Source organism: Bos grunniens, chromosome 6 (genome assembly GCF_055505025.1).
Source record: "Bos grunniens cultivar Pamir isolate PY7600 chromosome 6, Bosgru_T2T1.0, whole genome shotgun sequence".
Lineage (NCBI taxonomy): Eukaryota > Metazoa > Chordata > Mammalia > Artiodactyla > Bovidae > Bos > Bos grunniens.
The window spans coordinates 72,836,657-72,852,399 of NC_141170.1; the positions used below are offsets into that span (position 1 = coordinate 72,836,657).

The 15,743-nt window shown below is 43.1% G+C and overlaps 1 protein-coding gene across 5 annotated transcripts in view; it reads right to left on the reverse strand.

The window, feature by feature from the left end:
* Window positions 1-13,528, reverse strand: part of RBPJ (recombination signal binding protein for immunoglobulin kappa J region) — a 242,818-nt gene extending 229,290 nt beyond the window's left edge. Inside the window, exon 1 of one of the 5 annotated variants that reach the window (XM_086406221.1) lies at window positions 13,320-13,528. Coding sequence is in view for 2 of the 5 variants with exons in the window: in XM_086406228.1 (XP_086262354.1) it covers window positions 13,320-13,351 (32 nt within the window). In the remaining 3 variants the exon portion in view is untranslated. The remainder of the gene's footprint in view (window positions 1-13,319) is intronic. The other 4 variants (XM_086406233.1, XM_086406228.1, XM_086406232.1 and 1 more) reach the window with 4 other exon arrangements.
* Window positions 13,529-15,743: the final 2,215 nt, after the last annotated feature.

The window sequence follows — 15,743 nt, forward strand, 5'->3', positions numbered from 1 at the left end:
TATATGTCCCTATGTCCATATTAGCAAATGTAGTCTGCTTCAGAGGTTCACCTTGGTGGCTTGCCCTGGTCCAGCGTATAGGTATGTTTTGTTTAGTTTGCATAGTTTAAAAAATTTAGCCAACTTGAACAAATCAGGATATTTTACAAAAAAAAGGTGCATTTTCCTGCTTTGGAAAATATGAAGCTCCAGCCACTCTGGGGCTGGGTTTCAGGAAGCCAGTTACTTGGTTAGAACTGAGTAGTGCTGTTGCATTGTATTGCTGGCCCATGTACATCCTTGGTCTACATCAACGATGGTGATGGGTATGTAGCATTTTCTGGCTATTTGTGAACACAGCTATTCTCCTCAACTACAACAAGCAATCTGAGGGCTGAACCTAGTCTACTGTATCTTTAACCTTTAGACCCTCAGTGCCTTTCACTTACTTAGCTCTTAATACTTCTGTGACATTAATATGTGAATGAATGGACTCATTTGTGACATTTCACACATTCGTATCATTCTTGGAATGCATGGAAGACTCAGGACCCCACCAGAGCATTGGGTTTCTTTTGTCCCTTGCAGTGTCTCCCACAGCTGGACCCAAAGGACGGCTCCAGCCACACTGGTAAGTTTTGCAGACCCTGACATCTTTCTTCCTGGAGGTGCCTTGACCACTTTAAAAAGGCAACACATAGTAGTCACTTCATTTCCTACCCAGATGCAGCCAACTCTCGAGTGGAAGATGATAGCTCTTAAATAGCACCCGTGAGCCTTTCAAAACATCTGACGTTGGAGGAGAGTAAAGAAAAAGAAGTCTGTCATCATCTACTGGTGGTCATGCTTGCTTCTTTTATTTCTCTTCGCTGTCTTTTAAGCACCAAGTGTGCCTCCTAGGAGCCATGGGGTGCACCCTGCCTGAGTTCCTTGTGGGTGTTGGTGCTCAAATTAGAGGCTGGATTTTGGGGACAGCTGGAACGCTTCTTAGCTGCTCCACCCTGCAGGCGGCACGTGAGGCCCAACCACGAGATGTGAGGCAGGCCCCTTTAATCCTACACCAGAGTCTTGGCTTCCAAAACCCGATCCTCCAAAATTTGGACTTATATAACTTATTTGTTTATTTTTAAGCCAGTCCTGTCCAAGTGGAGAACACTTAAGACTCCCTTTTAGAGCAAATTTGGAACCCAACATTATCATTAACTAAATCAGCAAGCAACGGTTCTGTTAAAATACCAAGCGGCATAGTTCTGAGGACTTTTATCGTCATGTTCCCCGTGGAATCACATCGTGTGGTGGTTTCTCTGAAAATCATCCTTGGGATTCTCTCTCTCTCCTCTCTCCCTCTGTCCCTCTCTCTCTCTTGTACACCATGGCCTGAGTTAAGGGAGGTGGCGGGTGAGGGGATGCTGTCACTAAGATTTCCTGCTGTGTAGGAATCCCTTTATTTGGATTTCAACAAGGGACCAGGTCATTCTTATTGTGTAATTGACCATTGTGGTTCTCCAACTAGGTCAGCTGGTGGGGCCTCTGGAAGGCATAGCCTTTTGTAGAGCATGGTAAAGCAGAAAACATGATAAGATAACATATCTTTGGATCAAATTAGATGCCGTTTTATATTAGATTCCAGACTTGAGGGAACAGGTGCCAAAAATCTGATAAAAACATGTGAAACCAAGTATTTACTGTATAGCACAGGGAACTCAACAAGGACTTACTGTATAGTACAGAAAACTAACTCAACATCTTGCAATAACCTAAATGGAGAAGAATCTGAAATATATATATATATAAATCTCTTTACTGTACACCAGAAACTAACACAACATTTTAAATCAACTATACATAGGACACGACTTAGCGACTAAACAACATTAATACTTCAATAACAATTAAGAAACAAAGTATGTGAATATGTTCACTGATATGTTGTTTCAATTAGGGACAACACTGGAAACATTCTAAATGTTTAACAAGAGGAGAATAATTAAATTACCTATGACCATTTTAAACGCATCTATTAAGGATTCATCAAAAGTTTTAAAGATCCTTCAGAGAGCCTTTAATAGTGTTGAGAGAAGTGTCTATGATTTGTTAGGTTAAAAAAAGTGGAAATAAAGTCACATATGAAGTCTGAGATCAATTACATTTATCATATGGACACAGATCCTTAGAAAATACACCACAATTTTAGGACAGATTATAGCTCTGCATCGGAGAAGGCAGTGGCACCCCACTCCAGTACTCTTGCCTGGAAAATCCCATGGACGGAGGAGCCTGGTAGGCTGCGGTCCATGGGGTCGCTAAGAGTCGGACACGACTGAGCGACTTCACTTTCACCTTTGACTTTCATGCATTGGAGAAGGAAATGGCAACCCACTCCAGTGTTCTTGCCTGGAGAATCCCAGGGATGGAGGAGCCTGGTGGGCTGCAGTCTATGGGGTCGCACAGAGTTGGACACGACTGAAGTGACTTAGCAGCAGCAGCAGCAGCAGCAGGGCTCTGCATGATGCAATGTTGGGTAGTTTTAGCCTTTTCAGCATTTTCAAACGTTTCTACAGTGAGCGTTTACTGCTTTGATTGTCAGGAAAGAAAATGATTATAAAGTAGTCAAAGTCCTGGTGGTAGTGGACTTGGGTCCGCATTTTCTTTCAATACCTTTTTTTTTTAACCCTTACTACACTTTATCTGCCACAGCTCCTGCAGGGAGGATCTGGAGGAAAACACTGAGACTTAGATGAGGACTGGGCGATGTTCTCCTACAGACAGAGCCACAGCAATTTTCCTTGGGACCGGAGGTTTGTGGGCACCTATGAGCTACATGCATTCTGTCTGGATTCCTGTCTGCAGATTCATAGAAACTAAGAAAGAAATGAGGCTGAAAGAGCCTTGCATCTGCTGATGGATCTCATCTTCAGATTAAAAAGAGTTCTAGCAGGACAGCCCTTCCCTCTTCTTATCCCCATGGCCCCTGCTCCCCTAAAATAATGTTAATGAAAGTGAAGACAGATGTTTTCAAGTTGTGGTGAGGCAGCCTGGTTCAAGCAAGGTGACTGGACTCCACACGCTGAGCTTTGTAGGTTGTCCGGCCAAGAGACGACTGGTTTATTCTTTGGGCCAGCCAGTTTCTTCAGTCCTGTGGGTTTCCTCCATGTATTAAATGGATGTAACACGACTCAAAGCTTCTCTTGGAGCTGTGTCCCATGACCTCATCTTCCACTGCCTATACACATGGGGTGAAGTGCTCCCTTCAGGCGCTGAAGGGTGGTGTTGAAGGAGGACTTGAGCTGGGACTGAGAACAAGTCTTAGGAGCATTTTTAGGAAAGGTTTTTAGGAGTCTTCCAGCTACCAAGCATGGCGATAGTTCAGTTCATTACATCAACATACTGTTTATTGAGTGATTGTCTACATCTTGAGCCAGGCATCCAAGAATTCCCCCAAATTCTTAGAGAAGCCTCAGTTTCCTCCATTAACATCCCAAACGTCCTTTTCATTAAAAGCTTGGATCCCTATTTGGTGTGGGACCAGTACTACTCTTGAAATTGATGAGTCTGGGTTGAAATCTCACCTCTGTCACCTGTAAGTACTGTAGCTTCAGGCAAGTTACGTAATCTCTCAAAGGCTTATTTTCCTCACATTTAAAGTAAGAATAATAATGCCAGCCTCATGAGTTTTTTATTTACTTACTTATTGATTTATCTTTGGCTGTGCTGGGTCTTCACTAGTTGTCGTGCAACTAGATCTACTCTCTAGTTGCGGTACGAGGGCTTCTTCCTGCTGTGGCTTCTCTTGTTGCGGAGAAGGCAGTGGCACCCCACTCCAGTACTCTTGCCTGGAAAATCGCATGGATGAGGAGCCTGGTAGGCTGCAGTCCATGGGGTCGCTAAGAGTCCAACACCATTGAGCGACTTCCCTTTCACTTTTCACTTTCATGCATTGGAGAAGGAAATGGCAACCCACTCCAGTGTTCTTGCCTGGAGAATCCCAGGGACGGCGGGGCCTGGTGGGCTGCCGTCTATGGGGTCACACAGAGGTGGACACGACTGAAGTGACTTAGCATAGCATCTCCTGTTGCGGAGCACAGGCTCTAGGCTATGGGCTTCAGTAGTTGCAGTAGTAGCGTAGTTGCTCTGAGGCATGTGGGATCTTCTGGGAGCAGGGATTGAACCTGTGTCCCCCACATCGGCAGGCTGACTCTTAACCATTGGACCACCAAGGAAGTCTCTGAGGTTGTTTTAGAGTAAGGTTGCTAAATTTAGCAAATAAAAATATAGACATCCAGTTAAATTGGAATGTCAGAGGAACGAAAATAGTATTTTAGTATTAATATATCCTAAATATTGCACAGGATATTCTTATTACTAAAAAAATCATTTGTTTCTTATCTGATGTTCCAGCTTACCTGAGTGTTCTGCGTTTTACCTAACAATCCTATTCTTGTGGCTGAAATGGAGGGATTTATCTGAAAGCCCCTGCCCATGCCTCAGTGAATACTCTTTCCTCTGTACCTTTTTCTCCCAGGGAGGGCCCTGTGATTATGCTTCCCTTTTCCATGGTAGGAGATGTAAAGACTGTGACCAGGTTGGTGGAAAGAAGGTGACCATAATCAGTTAGATGCGGACATCTCCACGGATGGAGTAAGAGAGGAGAGAGGACATGCAGGCTGGTATGAACTATTTGCTGTCATTTAGTTGTTCAGTTGTGTCTGACTCTTTGCAGCCCTGTGGACTGCAGCACGCCAGGCTTCCCTGTCCTTCACCATCTCCTGGAGTTTGCTCAAATTCATGAGCTAAGCCTCTAGCAAATAGTGTCCCTGGGTTGTGTGTGCCTTTAGATGCTCCACCTGTCCTCTGCAAGGCTGTCAATGGAGGTGACACATGGCATCATGAGGCACCCAGACGGAGACGCTGACCCCAGGGAAACCCCAGCTAGCCATGACCATTCATAGGCTTCAAAGGCCAACTGCTGTGTTAGACAGAGGGACTTTCCTGGAGGTGATTTTTACAAAGAAGGGGTAAAGGGGACTGGGTGCCCCAGAGGCCTACTGAGATTCTGGGGAAATCCGGGGTACAAGCTGACACTGACTGTCCTTCTGCTTCTTTCTATGGCTCCTCCCCAAGCCCCCTCACCGCCCCGCCTCCAAACTTGAATCCCCTCTGACTTCAGCTCCCTTGGCTCGTGGGGTGGAGATTGACAGGTGGCAGGTCACTCTCTGGTCTTTGTGTGAATCACAGGCTGCTCCAGGGCCCCCAGAACCTCAGGGTGTCATTTTCCTTTTCTGATCATCGAATTCCGGGTGAGGAACTCAGCTGTCGTCGGCTTCAGGGAATTTTTCCACCAGGATTGAAATCGGGGCCAAGAAAGTGGGGGCATGCAGAAGGCATTCTTTCTACTATTCAGATGTGCTTTCTCTTTAGTTGGGACGTTAGAAAATGCTGTTTTCACCCAGAGTCCTAGATGAAAGTGTTGAATTTCATTACAGTGAGAAAACATAGGAAGAGAGGCCCTCATTTCTGCCATGTTCCCACCCTCATCCCTCCTTTTAAAATTTAGACGTTTTAATATGTTTTATTTAAAGTTAACAAAATTAAATTAATTCAAGCCATGCCCAGTCGGGGTGGGGGTGGGAGGAAAAGAAAAATTTTAAGGGAAACCTCTGTTTCTAGTCTCTACTTAAGTATCACAGTCATCTTGTTACTTTTATTTTGGAAGAGAAGAAGTAATATTCTGCATTTCTTTTCTTTTTTTTTTTTAATTTTATTTTATTTTTAAACTTTACATAATTGTATTAGTTTTGCCAAATATCAAAATGAATCCGCCACAGGTATACATGTGTTCCCCATCCTGAACCCTCCATTTTGACTATTACTTTCTAAATAGTTTTCCTTTCACTTAATATACTTTCTAAAATTTTTATTCATTCTAAGGAAAACAATCTTAAATTTTTTTTAATTTTTATTTTTTTTTATCAAAGTACAGTTGATTTACAATGTTGTCCCAGTCTCTGCTGTATGGCAAAGTGACTCATACATGCATTCTTTAAAAAATATTCTTTTCCATTATGGTTTATCCCAGGAGATTGAATATAGTTCCCTGTGCTACACAGTAGGACCTTGATGTTTATTTATTCTAAATGTAATAGTTTGCATCTACCAACCCCAAAGTATGTTAGTTGCTCAGTCATGTCTGACTCTTTGCTCCTCTGTCCATGGGATTTTCCAGGCAACGATATTGGAGTGGGTTGCCATTTCCTTCTCCAACCAACCCCAAATTCCTCCCCAAATTCCAGTCTACCCCTCTCCCTCCCGCTCATGGCAATCACAAGTCTGTTCTCTATATCTGTGAGTACGTTAAAGAATATCTTTAAAATGTAGCATTAGATATATTATATATATTTCCTCCCTATCATATGACGATAAGCATATGCTATTAAAATTTAATATGCTCATCTGTGTATCATTTAAAACTCTTTCAGGAACACAGTTCTTGAACAACTTCATAAAGTTATTTGAAGTCAGAAGTTCCTATCTATCATCTGGGTAACAATAGGCAGATTTAGTGAAACATTTACTCTATTCTGAAACATGGACTTTCTAGATATTTAGTCCTCCCAGGAACACTAGGGTATTTTTTGTTGTTGTTGGCCCCATTTTACAGATAAGGAAACTGAGTCTAATAGGGTCAAGGCATAGCCCTGGGAAATGGAAGTCAGATTCAAATCAGAGCAGTTTGAGTTTAGGGTCCGTGAAATCACCCTTCTCTCTAACCTCTTAGGAAAACAAACAAACCCAACAGGTATTGATACCACCACTTGGCAGGAAAACAGCAGGCAATAGTTCTGTTGAAAGAATTCATTCAGAACGAAATGGTAAGAGTGTCCTTCCCGTAATTTTAATGCATTGCATGCAGTTTCCAACTTGCAGAGGTTGGATTCTAAAAGTTGATTTAAAAGCAGTTTCACCATTCCCTTGCTCTGTGCTCCCAGGCACTTTGAACACACCTCTCCTGTTACACTCAGCATCTTGTCCCTTGGGAGCTCACAGTTCTCTCCCTGACAGGGCTCCCGGCTGCTCAAAGCCAGGGACCTGGCCTTGTGTTTCCTTTGGTATTCTCAGCACCCAGCACAGCACCCAGCCCTCGGAGACCCAAAGTGTACACGTACTGTATTAAATTGCAAGTCATTTGTTTGGAACTCAGCATACATTTCCCAAAAGAAATGCATTACAAACAGAAGTGGAAGGGTTATGTTTCCAACCAGCCCACAAGAGTTTATTTAACCTTTCTCTCGTCTACCAAAAGTACTAAGTTACCTGGAGCCGTGGGTGGGGCGAAAGGTGGGGTGGTGGAGACAGGGAGATAGAAATCTTCCTCCGCTTTCCTAGGTCAGACCTAGATGGAGTGTCACGCGGATTGGAGTTCATCTTTGACTCCCTCCAATCTGCTTTTCTATCTCTCCCATCTATCTGTCATTTCTGTCTCCAGGATTTCTACTCAGTATCCAGCTGGGGTCCCTTGCCCAGGTCTTCCCTTTTCTTCCCCAAATAACCTGCTTGACCCCCTTCACCAGTCAAAATTCCTGTTTCCTGAATGCAAGTGAGCATGGTGGTTGTCCCAGAGGAAATTCACAGATTAGCAAGAATTACCTCAATTATTGCTAGTCTATGAATGATGGGCTCTAACATCCCTCCACTGCCACCTCACCCCCACCCACCAGTGCTAAGCACATGGCTGTTTATAGCACAGTAGTTAAGATTATAGGATTTAGAGACAGATTTGAATACTGGTTCTACCTCAAAGTTATATGGGCTAGGGAAAGTAAGTTCTCTACACCTCAGTTGTTGCATCTGTAAAATGGGAATAACTGTAGTTATATTTTTTTCTTTTGTCTGCACCATGTGGCTTGCAGGATCTTAGTTCCCAGACTAGGGATTGAACCCCCACCTTCTACAGTGAAAGTACCGAGTTCTAACCACTGGTCTGCCAGGGAATTCCTGAAAGCTATTAATAATAGTCGTTTTAAATTTTAAATTAATTTATTTTTTAATTGAAGGATAATTGCTTTACAGAGTTGTGTTGGTTTCTGCCAAACACCAACACGAATCAGCCATAGGTATTCATATTTCCTCTCCCTCTTGAACCTCCCTCTCACCTCCCACCCCATCTCACTTCCTCTAGGTTGTTACAGAGCACCGGTTTGAGTTCTCTGAGTCATACAGCAAATTCCCATTGGCTATCTATTTTACATAAGGTAATGGAAGAGAGCTACTAATAATCCTTTAAAACCATTTAGTGTTATATCACTTATCAGGCACAGTGCTAAGGACTTTTAGTTCATTGATTGACTTTATCTTCCCAACAATCCCGTGAGGTAGATACTTGATTATTAACTGTTATAAAGGACAGTGACTCTTGAAAGAGATTTCTAGCGGTAAATTAATTATTATTTATTCTCTGCCTTCCTTTCTTCCAAAAAGGTTTTACGACAACATGCTACATTGATAACATTTCTGGCAGCATGGATGGGAGAAGACCTTCCCGGGAGGAGATTTTTCAGGGCAAAGGGAGAGGGGCTGCTGTCAGGTCATCCATGGCTGAAAATGTATCCTGAGAGTCCATTCCATTACACGGTTCCTGTTTCCACAACTTCTTCCCGTCCTCTGCCTCTGAATGTGCCAAATCTGCAAGTGGTCCAAGTTTTTTCTCTAGCCCCTTTCTTTCTTTTTTAATTTTTTTACACAGCCAGTGACAGCTGCAAGGTGGTGGGGGCCGGGCGGATGGCAGCAGCTGTTTGTATGTATGGGATCTCTGTAGTCTTTCTTTGTGAGTCAGGGGCTGTCTGTATATGTCACACGCTACCACCTGGCAAGACATTTCGTTCCATGTATGTTGTTTGAATGTTTCCTGGATGATATCATAAACACAGAAGGAGGGGGGACCTTCAGATATGGATTTCCAGCCCTTCACTTCCCGATGCAGAAACATCCTAGGGCGATTTTCTCCTCTAGCTCAGCAGACAGCTTGAAATTTACTCCATGGTCCTTCCCATTTACCAGATGCGGAGATTTTAATGCCAGTGGGGCAGGCATCTGAACAGAAGCCACAGTGTAGTCCTGGAGAACACCGAGCAGAAGCCCAAGGCAGAAGCAGGTGGCAGGCTCACCCCACGGCCCCTCACTGGGGTCCTGGTGACTGAGTACCTTCCCTTCTCTGGGTCTCAGTTTCCTCTTCAGTCAAGCAAGTGGGATGAGCTGAACTCTCTCTGGTCCCTTCTGAGCTTTCAGACTCTTTGATTCTTTGATAAACTACCCAGGACAGAGGGCTGATCATCCTTGGTAATCCTGCCTTTGGGGTGGACAGTCTGTTGTGACCCATGTAAGCCTGTTCAAATGTTTCCTCATCCTTAAAATTAAGCAATTTCCCCTTATGCTAACTAAACAGTTCTTGTAATTTGATCGTAATTTTTTTTTGGTTGTCATTGTTATTAGGACTTCTAAAAATATAGGGAGAATTCTACCCTGTTCCTATTATGGTGATACCTTTGTTATACATATACTGACATATTTGTTCTAACCTAGATGATTAGTTTTCAAAGACTTAATAGCAATGGGATTCTATTTTTATATGACATTTATATTTAAAAGCTGGGTTTCCCTTGTAGCTCAGACAGCAAAGAATCTGCCTCTGCAAAGCAGGAGACCTGGGTTTGATCCTTGGGTTGGGAAGATCCCCTGGAGAAGGGAATGGCAACCCACTCTAGTATTCTTGCCTACAGAATTCCATGGACAGACCATGGGGTCGCAAAGAGTGTACACAACTGAGTAACTAACACACATTTAAAAGCTATTTCACATATGTAATTTCATTTGAACCTCAAACTAAAAGTAAGAAGAGAAATTGTAGTCATTTTTATAAGTGAAGAGTTTCAGGGTAAATAAATACAAATTCCCTGAATAATATTTCATCTTACAGTTACTAAGTGAAAGAGTCAGGATCCAAACCCAGGTCTTTACTCAGAGTCTAGTGCTCAGGCAATGAGAACTCACGTTAATTTACACCAGCACTACCAGCTAGCTCCCCTCGCTTGAGTTTATGCTGTGTCCTGGGTACCCTACTATGTGCGTGCATGCATGCTCTTTTGCTTCATTTGTGTCTGACTCTTTGCGACCCCGAGGACTGTAGCTCACCAGGCTCCTCTGTCCATGGGGATTCTCCAGGCAAGAACACTGGAGTGTGTTGCCATGCCCTCCTCCAGGGGATCTTCCCGACTCAGGGATTGAACCCGTGTTACTTATGCCTCCTGCGTTGGCAGGCAGGTTCTTTACCACTGGTGCCACCTGGGAAGCCCAGGTGCTCTGCTTCCATCTCAAATCCTGGAGACAACTATGCCATAGAAGTATTATCACACTCAGTTGAGAGATGAAACAATTGAAGTTAAGAGAAATCAAGCTTGCTAATGTGCGCTGAAAGCAAAATTCAAATCCAAGCCCAGTCTTTTGACAGTGCCTCCTTTCACTTAAATATGCATCACCTCTTCAGAGTCCCTTGGACCGCAAGGAGATCCAACCAGTCCTTTCTAAAGGAGATCAGTCCTGGGTGTTCTTTGGAAGGAATGATGCTAAAGCTGAAACTACAGTACTTTGGCCACCTCATGCGAAGAGTTGACTCATTGGAAAAGACTCTGATGCTGGGAGGGATTGGGGGCAGGAGGAGAAGGGGACGACGGAGGATGAGATGGCTGGATGGCATTACCAACTCGATGGACGTGAGTTTGAGTGAACTCCGGGAGTTGGTGATGGACAGGGAGGCCTGGCGTGCTGCGATTCGTGGGGTCGCAAAGAGTTGGACATGGCTGAGTGACTGAATTGAACTGAAAAGGAGACCTAATAAAGTTTAATTTTCAGAATTTTTTTTAGGCTACATGAATTATGGTTCCATGAAAGTACAGTTAAGGGCAATGACCAATTGTTTGAATCCCGTTCAGCCAACTGGAATTTGTCAGCTGCCCTTAATTTCTCCTGTAATATAGCAGTCTGCTTCTTGGTCTTTCTTTTCTAGATTTTCTCTTATTTATTTCAAACAATATTTTTATTACTTTTTTTCCTGCATTCTCTTAAAATATCTCTTTTTAAGAGATCGGCATTTAAAGTGAGCATGGCCTTCTTAGTTAGAACTTGGATGATGACCAGTAGAAGAACAAGACTTGAGCTTGCTTCTTCTTTCCCCGCCTGTTTCCGGTTTATATGTCCCAAGATCATTTTAAGTTTATTTGTAATCTGTTTTCCTGTCAATTTTACCTAATCCTTGTCCATTTTATATCTGCATAATTCATTGCCTATTCCTAAACACTCCAACTTCTTTTATGAAAAGGGGATACTGTGTACAGTGTGAGGAATAGACTCAATCATTATGTAATATCCTGTATGGTGACAGATGGTAACTAGGTTTATTATGGTGATCATTTTGAAATGTTTAAAAGTATTGAATTACTATGTTATATAACAGGAACTAGCATAATGCTGTCGGTGAGTTATATTTCAAAAACAAACTCATAGAAAAAGAGATCACATTTGTGGTTGGGGAAGGGGATGGACTGAAGGCAATTAAGAGGTACAAACTTCCAGTTATAAGATAAATGAATAAGCACTAGGGATATCATGGACAATATGATAAATGTAATTTACACGACTGTATATGATATATCAAAGTTGTTAACCGTTCTCATCACAAGGAAAAAACATTTTTTTCTATTTCTTTAACATTGCATCTAAATGACATGATGGATGTTCACTACACTGTGGTCATCATTTTATGATATGTAAGTCAAGTCATTGTGCTGTACACTGTAAACTCATACAGTGCTGTATGTCAGCTGTAGTATGTAATGATTCCTGTCTTATTCACACTTCATATATTTGGTGATGTTCAATCAGTGTGTAGGGAAAGCACTTGGGAGAGTATAAAGAACCATGGGCATGGAGAATTATAGTATATTTTGCTTTTGAAAACTTAATCTATAGAAATGGAGCTAGATGGATTGTTCAGGGAAGTGAAGATTTGAGTGTTCTGGATTTATTGGTTATATGTTGTATATAATAATTATATACAATAATTTAATATGTCACTAAATCATTTTAAAAGAAAGACTTTGTATGCATTATTTAGAGAACTGTCCTTTCCTGATCATAGACTGATATGTAGGGGTTATTCAAACACAAGATTGACGCCTTCTGTGCCTCTCCCCATACCTCCTGGCTTTTCCAAGGTTTTCTGCCAAGGTCTCTGAGCTACTCTCGTACAAGCCCCACACCTGGTATTGTTAGGCACCTGTGTTAGCTTTCCTTTAAAGTCCCCACGTTTCCTGGTATCAAGGAAACCTTTTAAAATGTTAACTCTTTCCATGTAGTTCCACAATGATAATGAATTTCTGGCATCCATTGACTGAGAAAATACTCAGTGACAGCAGGACATTACAAACCCAGAAAACGCTTTAAATGGATTTATATTTAATCCATTATAACTGCATCCAAATGCTTTTGAAAAATACACAGACATATCTTAAGACATTATTCCACCAGGCATGCATATGAACACTCAGCAGATATTCGTCACATAAAGACTTGGATAAGAAGAGGATGGAAATGTGCAGGTAATGCTTGTGCTATCTGTGGATTTGTGACCCTTTTGTCATAACTCAATCCCCAATCCCTGCCCTGGGGCCCAGAGCTCAGAAACCCTTCACCCAGTATACAGTAGTCACTCAGTTGTCTCAACTAGATTATAAGTTTGAGGATAGCAAGTAAATTGCAGGCCCTTCTGTATCTCCAGCAGAACCCAACACTGTACTGAGAGAAAGCTGCCCACTTTCAAATAAACCAGGAACTCGGTTAGCATCAGCTACCAACAGATGTATTTCTGGAGGACCTTATTAAAAAGGAAGCTTCTGAAATTTAAACCACCTAGAAAGAATAGGTCTTTGATTCCAGAAAACTTGTGTTTCTCTGCTAGGGTAAGGGAAAGTAAGTATGGAGCTAGAAAAGCATAAGAAGAGGGGGCAGGGCCTATGAAGCAGAGCTGCTTGCTCAAAGGCAGGGAGAGCATAGAAACCTCATCCTTTGAAGCTAGCCTCAGCCTCTGCTAAGTAATCTCAGGCTGCATCAGAGAGGAGGTGACAAGAAAACTCCTGGTGGTGACTGAAGTGGCAGAGGAGAGGGTTAGTTCACCATGTCTTGAAGTGGCAGTGGCAAAAAGCAATTTATGGATCCATAAATCACAAGCTAAAGCATAGTAAATATTTTCATGGCCAATGTGACATCGAGAATTCACGAGAGGATTCACTTACCTCGACAACGCTGGATAGAGCAGTCCGATCATGTTGAAGAGAAACTCTTAACACAGATTCTTCTTGGAGGCTCAAGTGATGTGAAAGGCTGCAGAGAGAGTCCCGGGCACCCTGACTCTGGTGCCCACTTCACCTTGCAACAAAGGAAGTGAAAGTGTCAAAATGAAGAGAAGAAAGTCAACATTCTGTCTAAGGGGAAAAATGCAGACACAGGCTTTTTTCTTTTTCTTCTTTTTATGGGGTGGAGGGTTCGGAAGTTCTCTGGTTGAAGAGGAATCTGTAAAGGGAAACAAGAAATAATCTTTCCTAGTTCTTGTTTTTCCTGGGTTTATCCTGAAATCTGAGGCATGGTTTTTATATATAAATATAAGCTGCAAAACAAATTGCCAATGGGATAGGGGAGAGAAATGATGTTACAGCTGCTTTAGGTTAATTCGATTTTCTTTCATGTTTCAGAGTTGGCTTGATATTCCTGACCTCAGTGATTTCTGTTGAATTGAAATTGTTGGGTGAAATGGATTCCCCTAGTCCTAGACAGAGCCTTAACCATAGAATTGTAAGGAAAATAGCACAGAATTGTAAAACATGATTGACATTGAACTTGTGACTTACTGAAGAAAAGGAATGAATGAATGAACAGAGTGATCTTGGTGAAGAACATTCTCTGGCCCTTTCTAACTCCTCTTAAGTAACATCATGCAGGCCATGGACCAGTTGACCTTGCGACCAAGGTGACCAAGTGGGACCAACTTGTCCCAGGCTTTGTCAGCTTTAGCATGGAAAGTCCCACATCCTGGCAAACCCCCAATACAGGTATACTGGGACGGCAGCTACCCTGGGCCTCTGTGGCCCTTGCTGTGTTCCAGGGTACACTGATGATCAACCCCTAGGGCCTTGAGCTGCCCTGTCCTGCATATCTCACTCCATCTTATCCATTAGGAGTTGTGGTGTGTCGCAGATTCTAATGATCATTTTTGCCAATTTATCTTCCCTTATCACCTCCTTCGTTATTGATGAAGCCCTGATTTTATCCTTTTGTTCACCTACTGAGTGGCTGTGTGACCGTAATCCCAGTTCATCAAGATGGGGGGTGGATCTTGATTAATCTAAGCCAAGCATGCAATTTTAGTCTCCTTGCCAGAGACTGAGTTAGCAGGGGACCATGGTATGCACTGGTGTGGTATTACCAGTTGTTAAAACTTTGAAATGCTCTGCAGCGGTGTTGCCCAAGTGCCCTGGCTCCTGCCCCAGGATTCCTGTGGTAAACTTCTCTGTTTCAGCTACTGAAGGGTTAATGTCTAGCAATACCATAGGTTTCCCTGGTGACTCAGTTGGTAAAGAATCCACCTGCAATGCAGGAGAGCCTTGGGTGGGGAAGATCCCTTGGAGAAGGAAATGGCAACCCACTCCAGTATTCTTGCCTGGAGAATCCCATGGACAGAGGAGCCTGGTGGGCTACAGTCCACAGGGTTGCAAACAGCGGACAAGACTGAGTGACCAAACCACCAACACCAACACCATGGGGGCTTCCTGGACCCTAGCTCCAGGTCTCCCGCTTTGTTGGTTCACTGCCCTATCCTTCATGTGTTATTAATATTTATTTTGTAGAATATCTTGCCTGTGAAGTGAAGTGAAAGTCTCTCAGTCGTCTCCAACTCTTTGTGACCTCATGGACTGCATAGTCCATGGAATTCTCCAGGCCAAAATACTGGAGTGGGTAGCCTTTTCCTTCTCCAGGGGATCTTCCCAACCCAGGGATAGAACCCAGGTATCCTGAATTGCAGGCAGATTCTTTACCAGCTTAGCCACAAAGGAAGCCCAAGAATACTGGAGTGGGTAGCCTATCCCTTCTCCAGGGTGTCTTCCCAACCCAGGAACCAAACTGGGGTCTCCTGCTTTGCAGGCATATTCTTTACCAAGTGAGCTATGAGGGAAGCCCCATCTTGCCTGTATGTGAGCTAATTCTGGGGACATATGTCAACAATAAGAACTTTATCCCCCTTTTTTTTGACTGTGCCATACAGCATGTGGTGTCTTAGTTTCCCAAGCAGAGATTGAACTCATGACACCTCCATTAGAAGTGCAGAGTCTGAACCACTGGACTGCCAGGAAAGTCCCACCCACTTTCCTAAGTGGCCCCAGTGGCTGCCACCAGGGTCCAGGGTCGTCGGTCACGACGTAGTCTCAGTGCTGATGTCCACAGCAGCAGGTACAGTGTTCAGTGCCAGCCCAGGTCTACAGTATCATTCTGGGCATAGCCTATAAACCTCAGAGTGCCTTGGTTTTTCAGAGAATACAACCTTTTAGTCAACTCCTTTTCAGCTTCCATCACTATGCATGTTAGCTTTTGTATGTACCATGCCACCTGAAACTTAGTGTTGTAGAACAGTCACCATTTATCTAGCTGTGGGTCATCAATCCGGA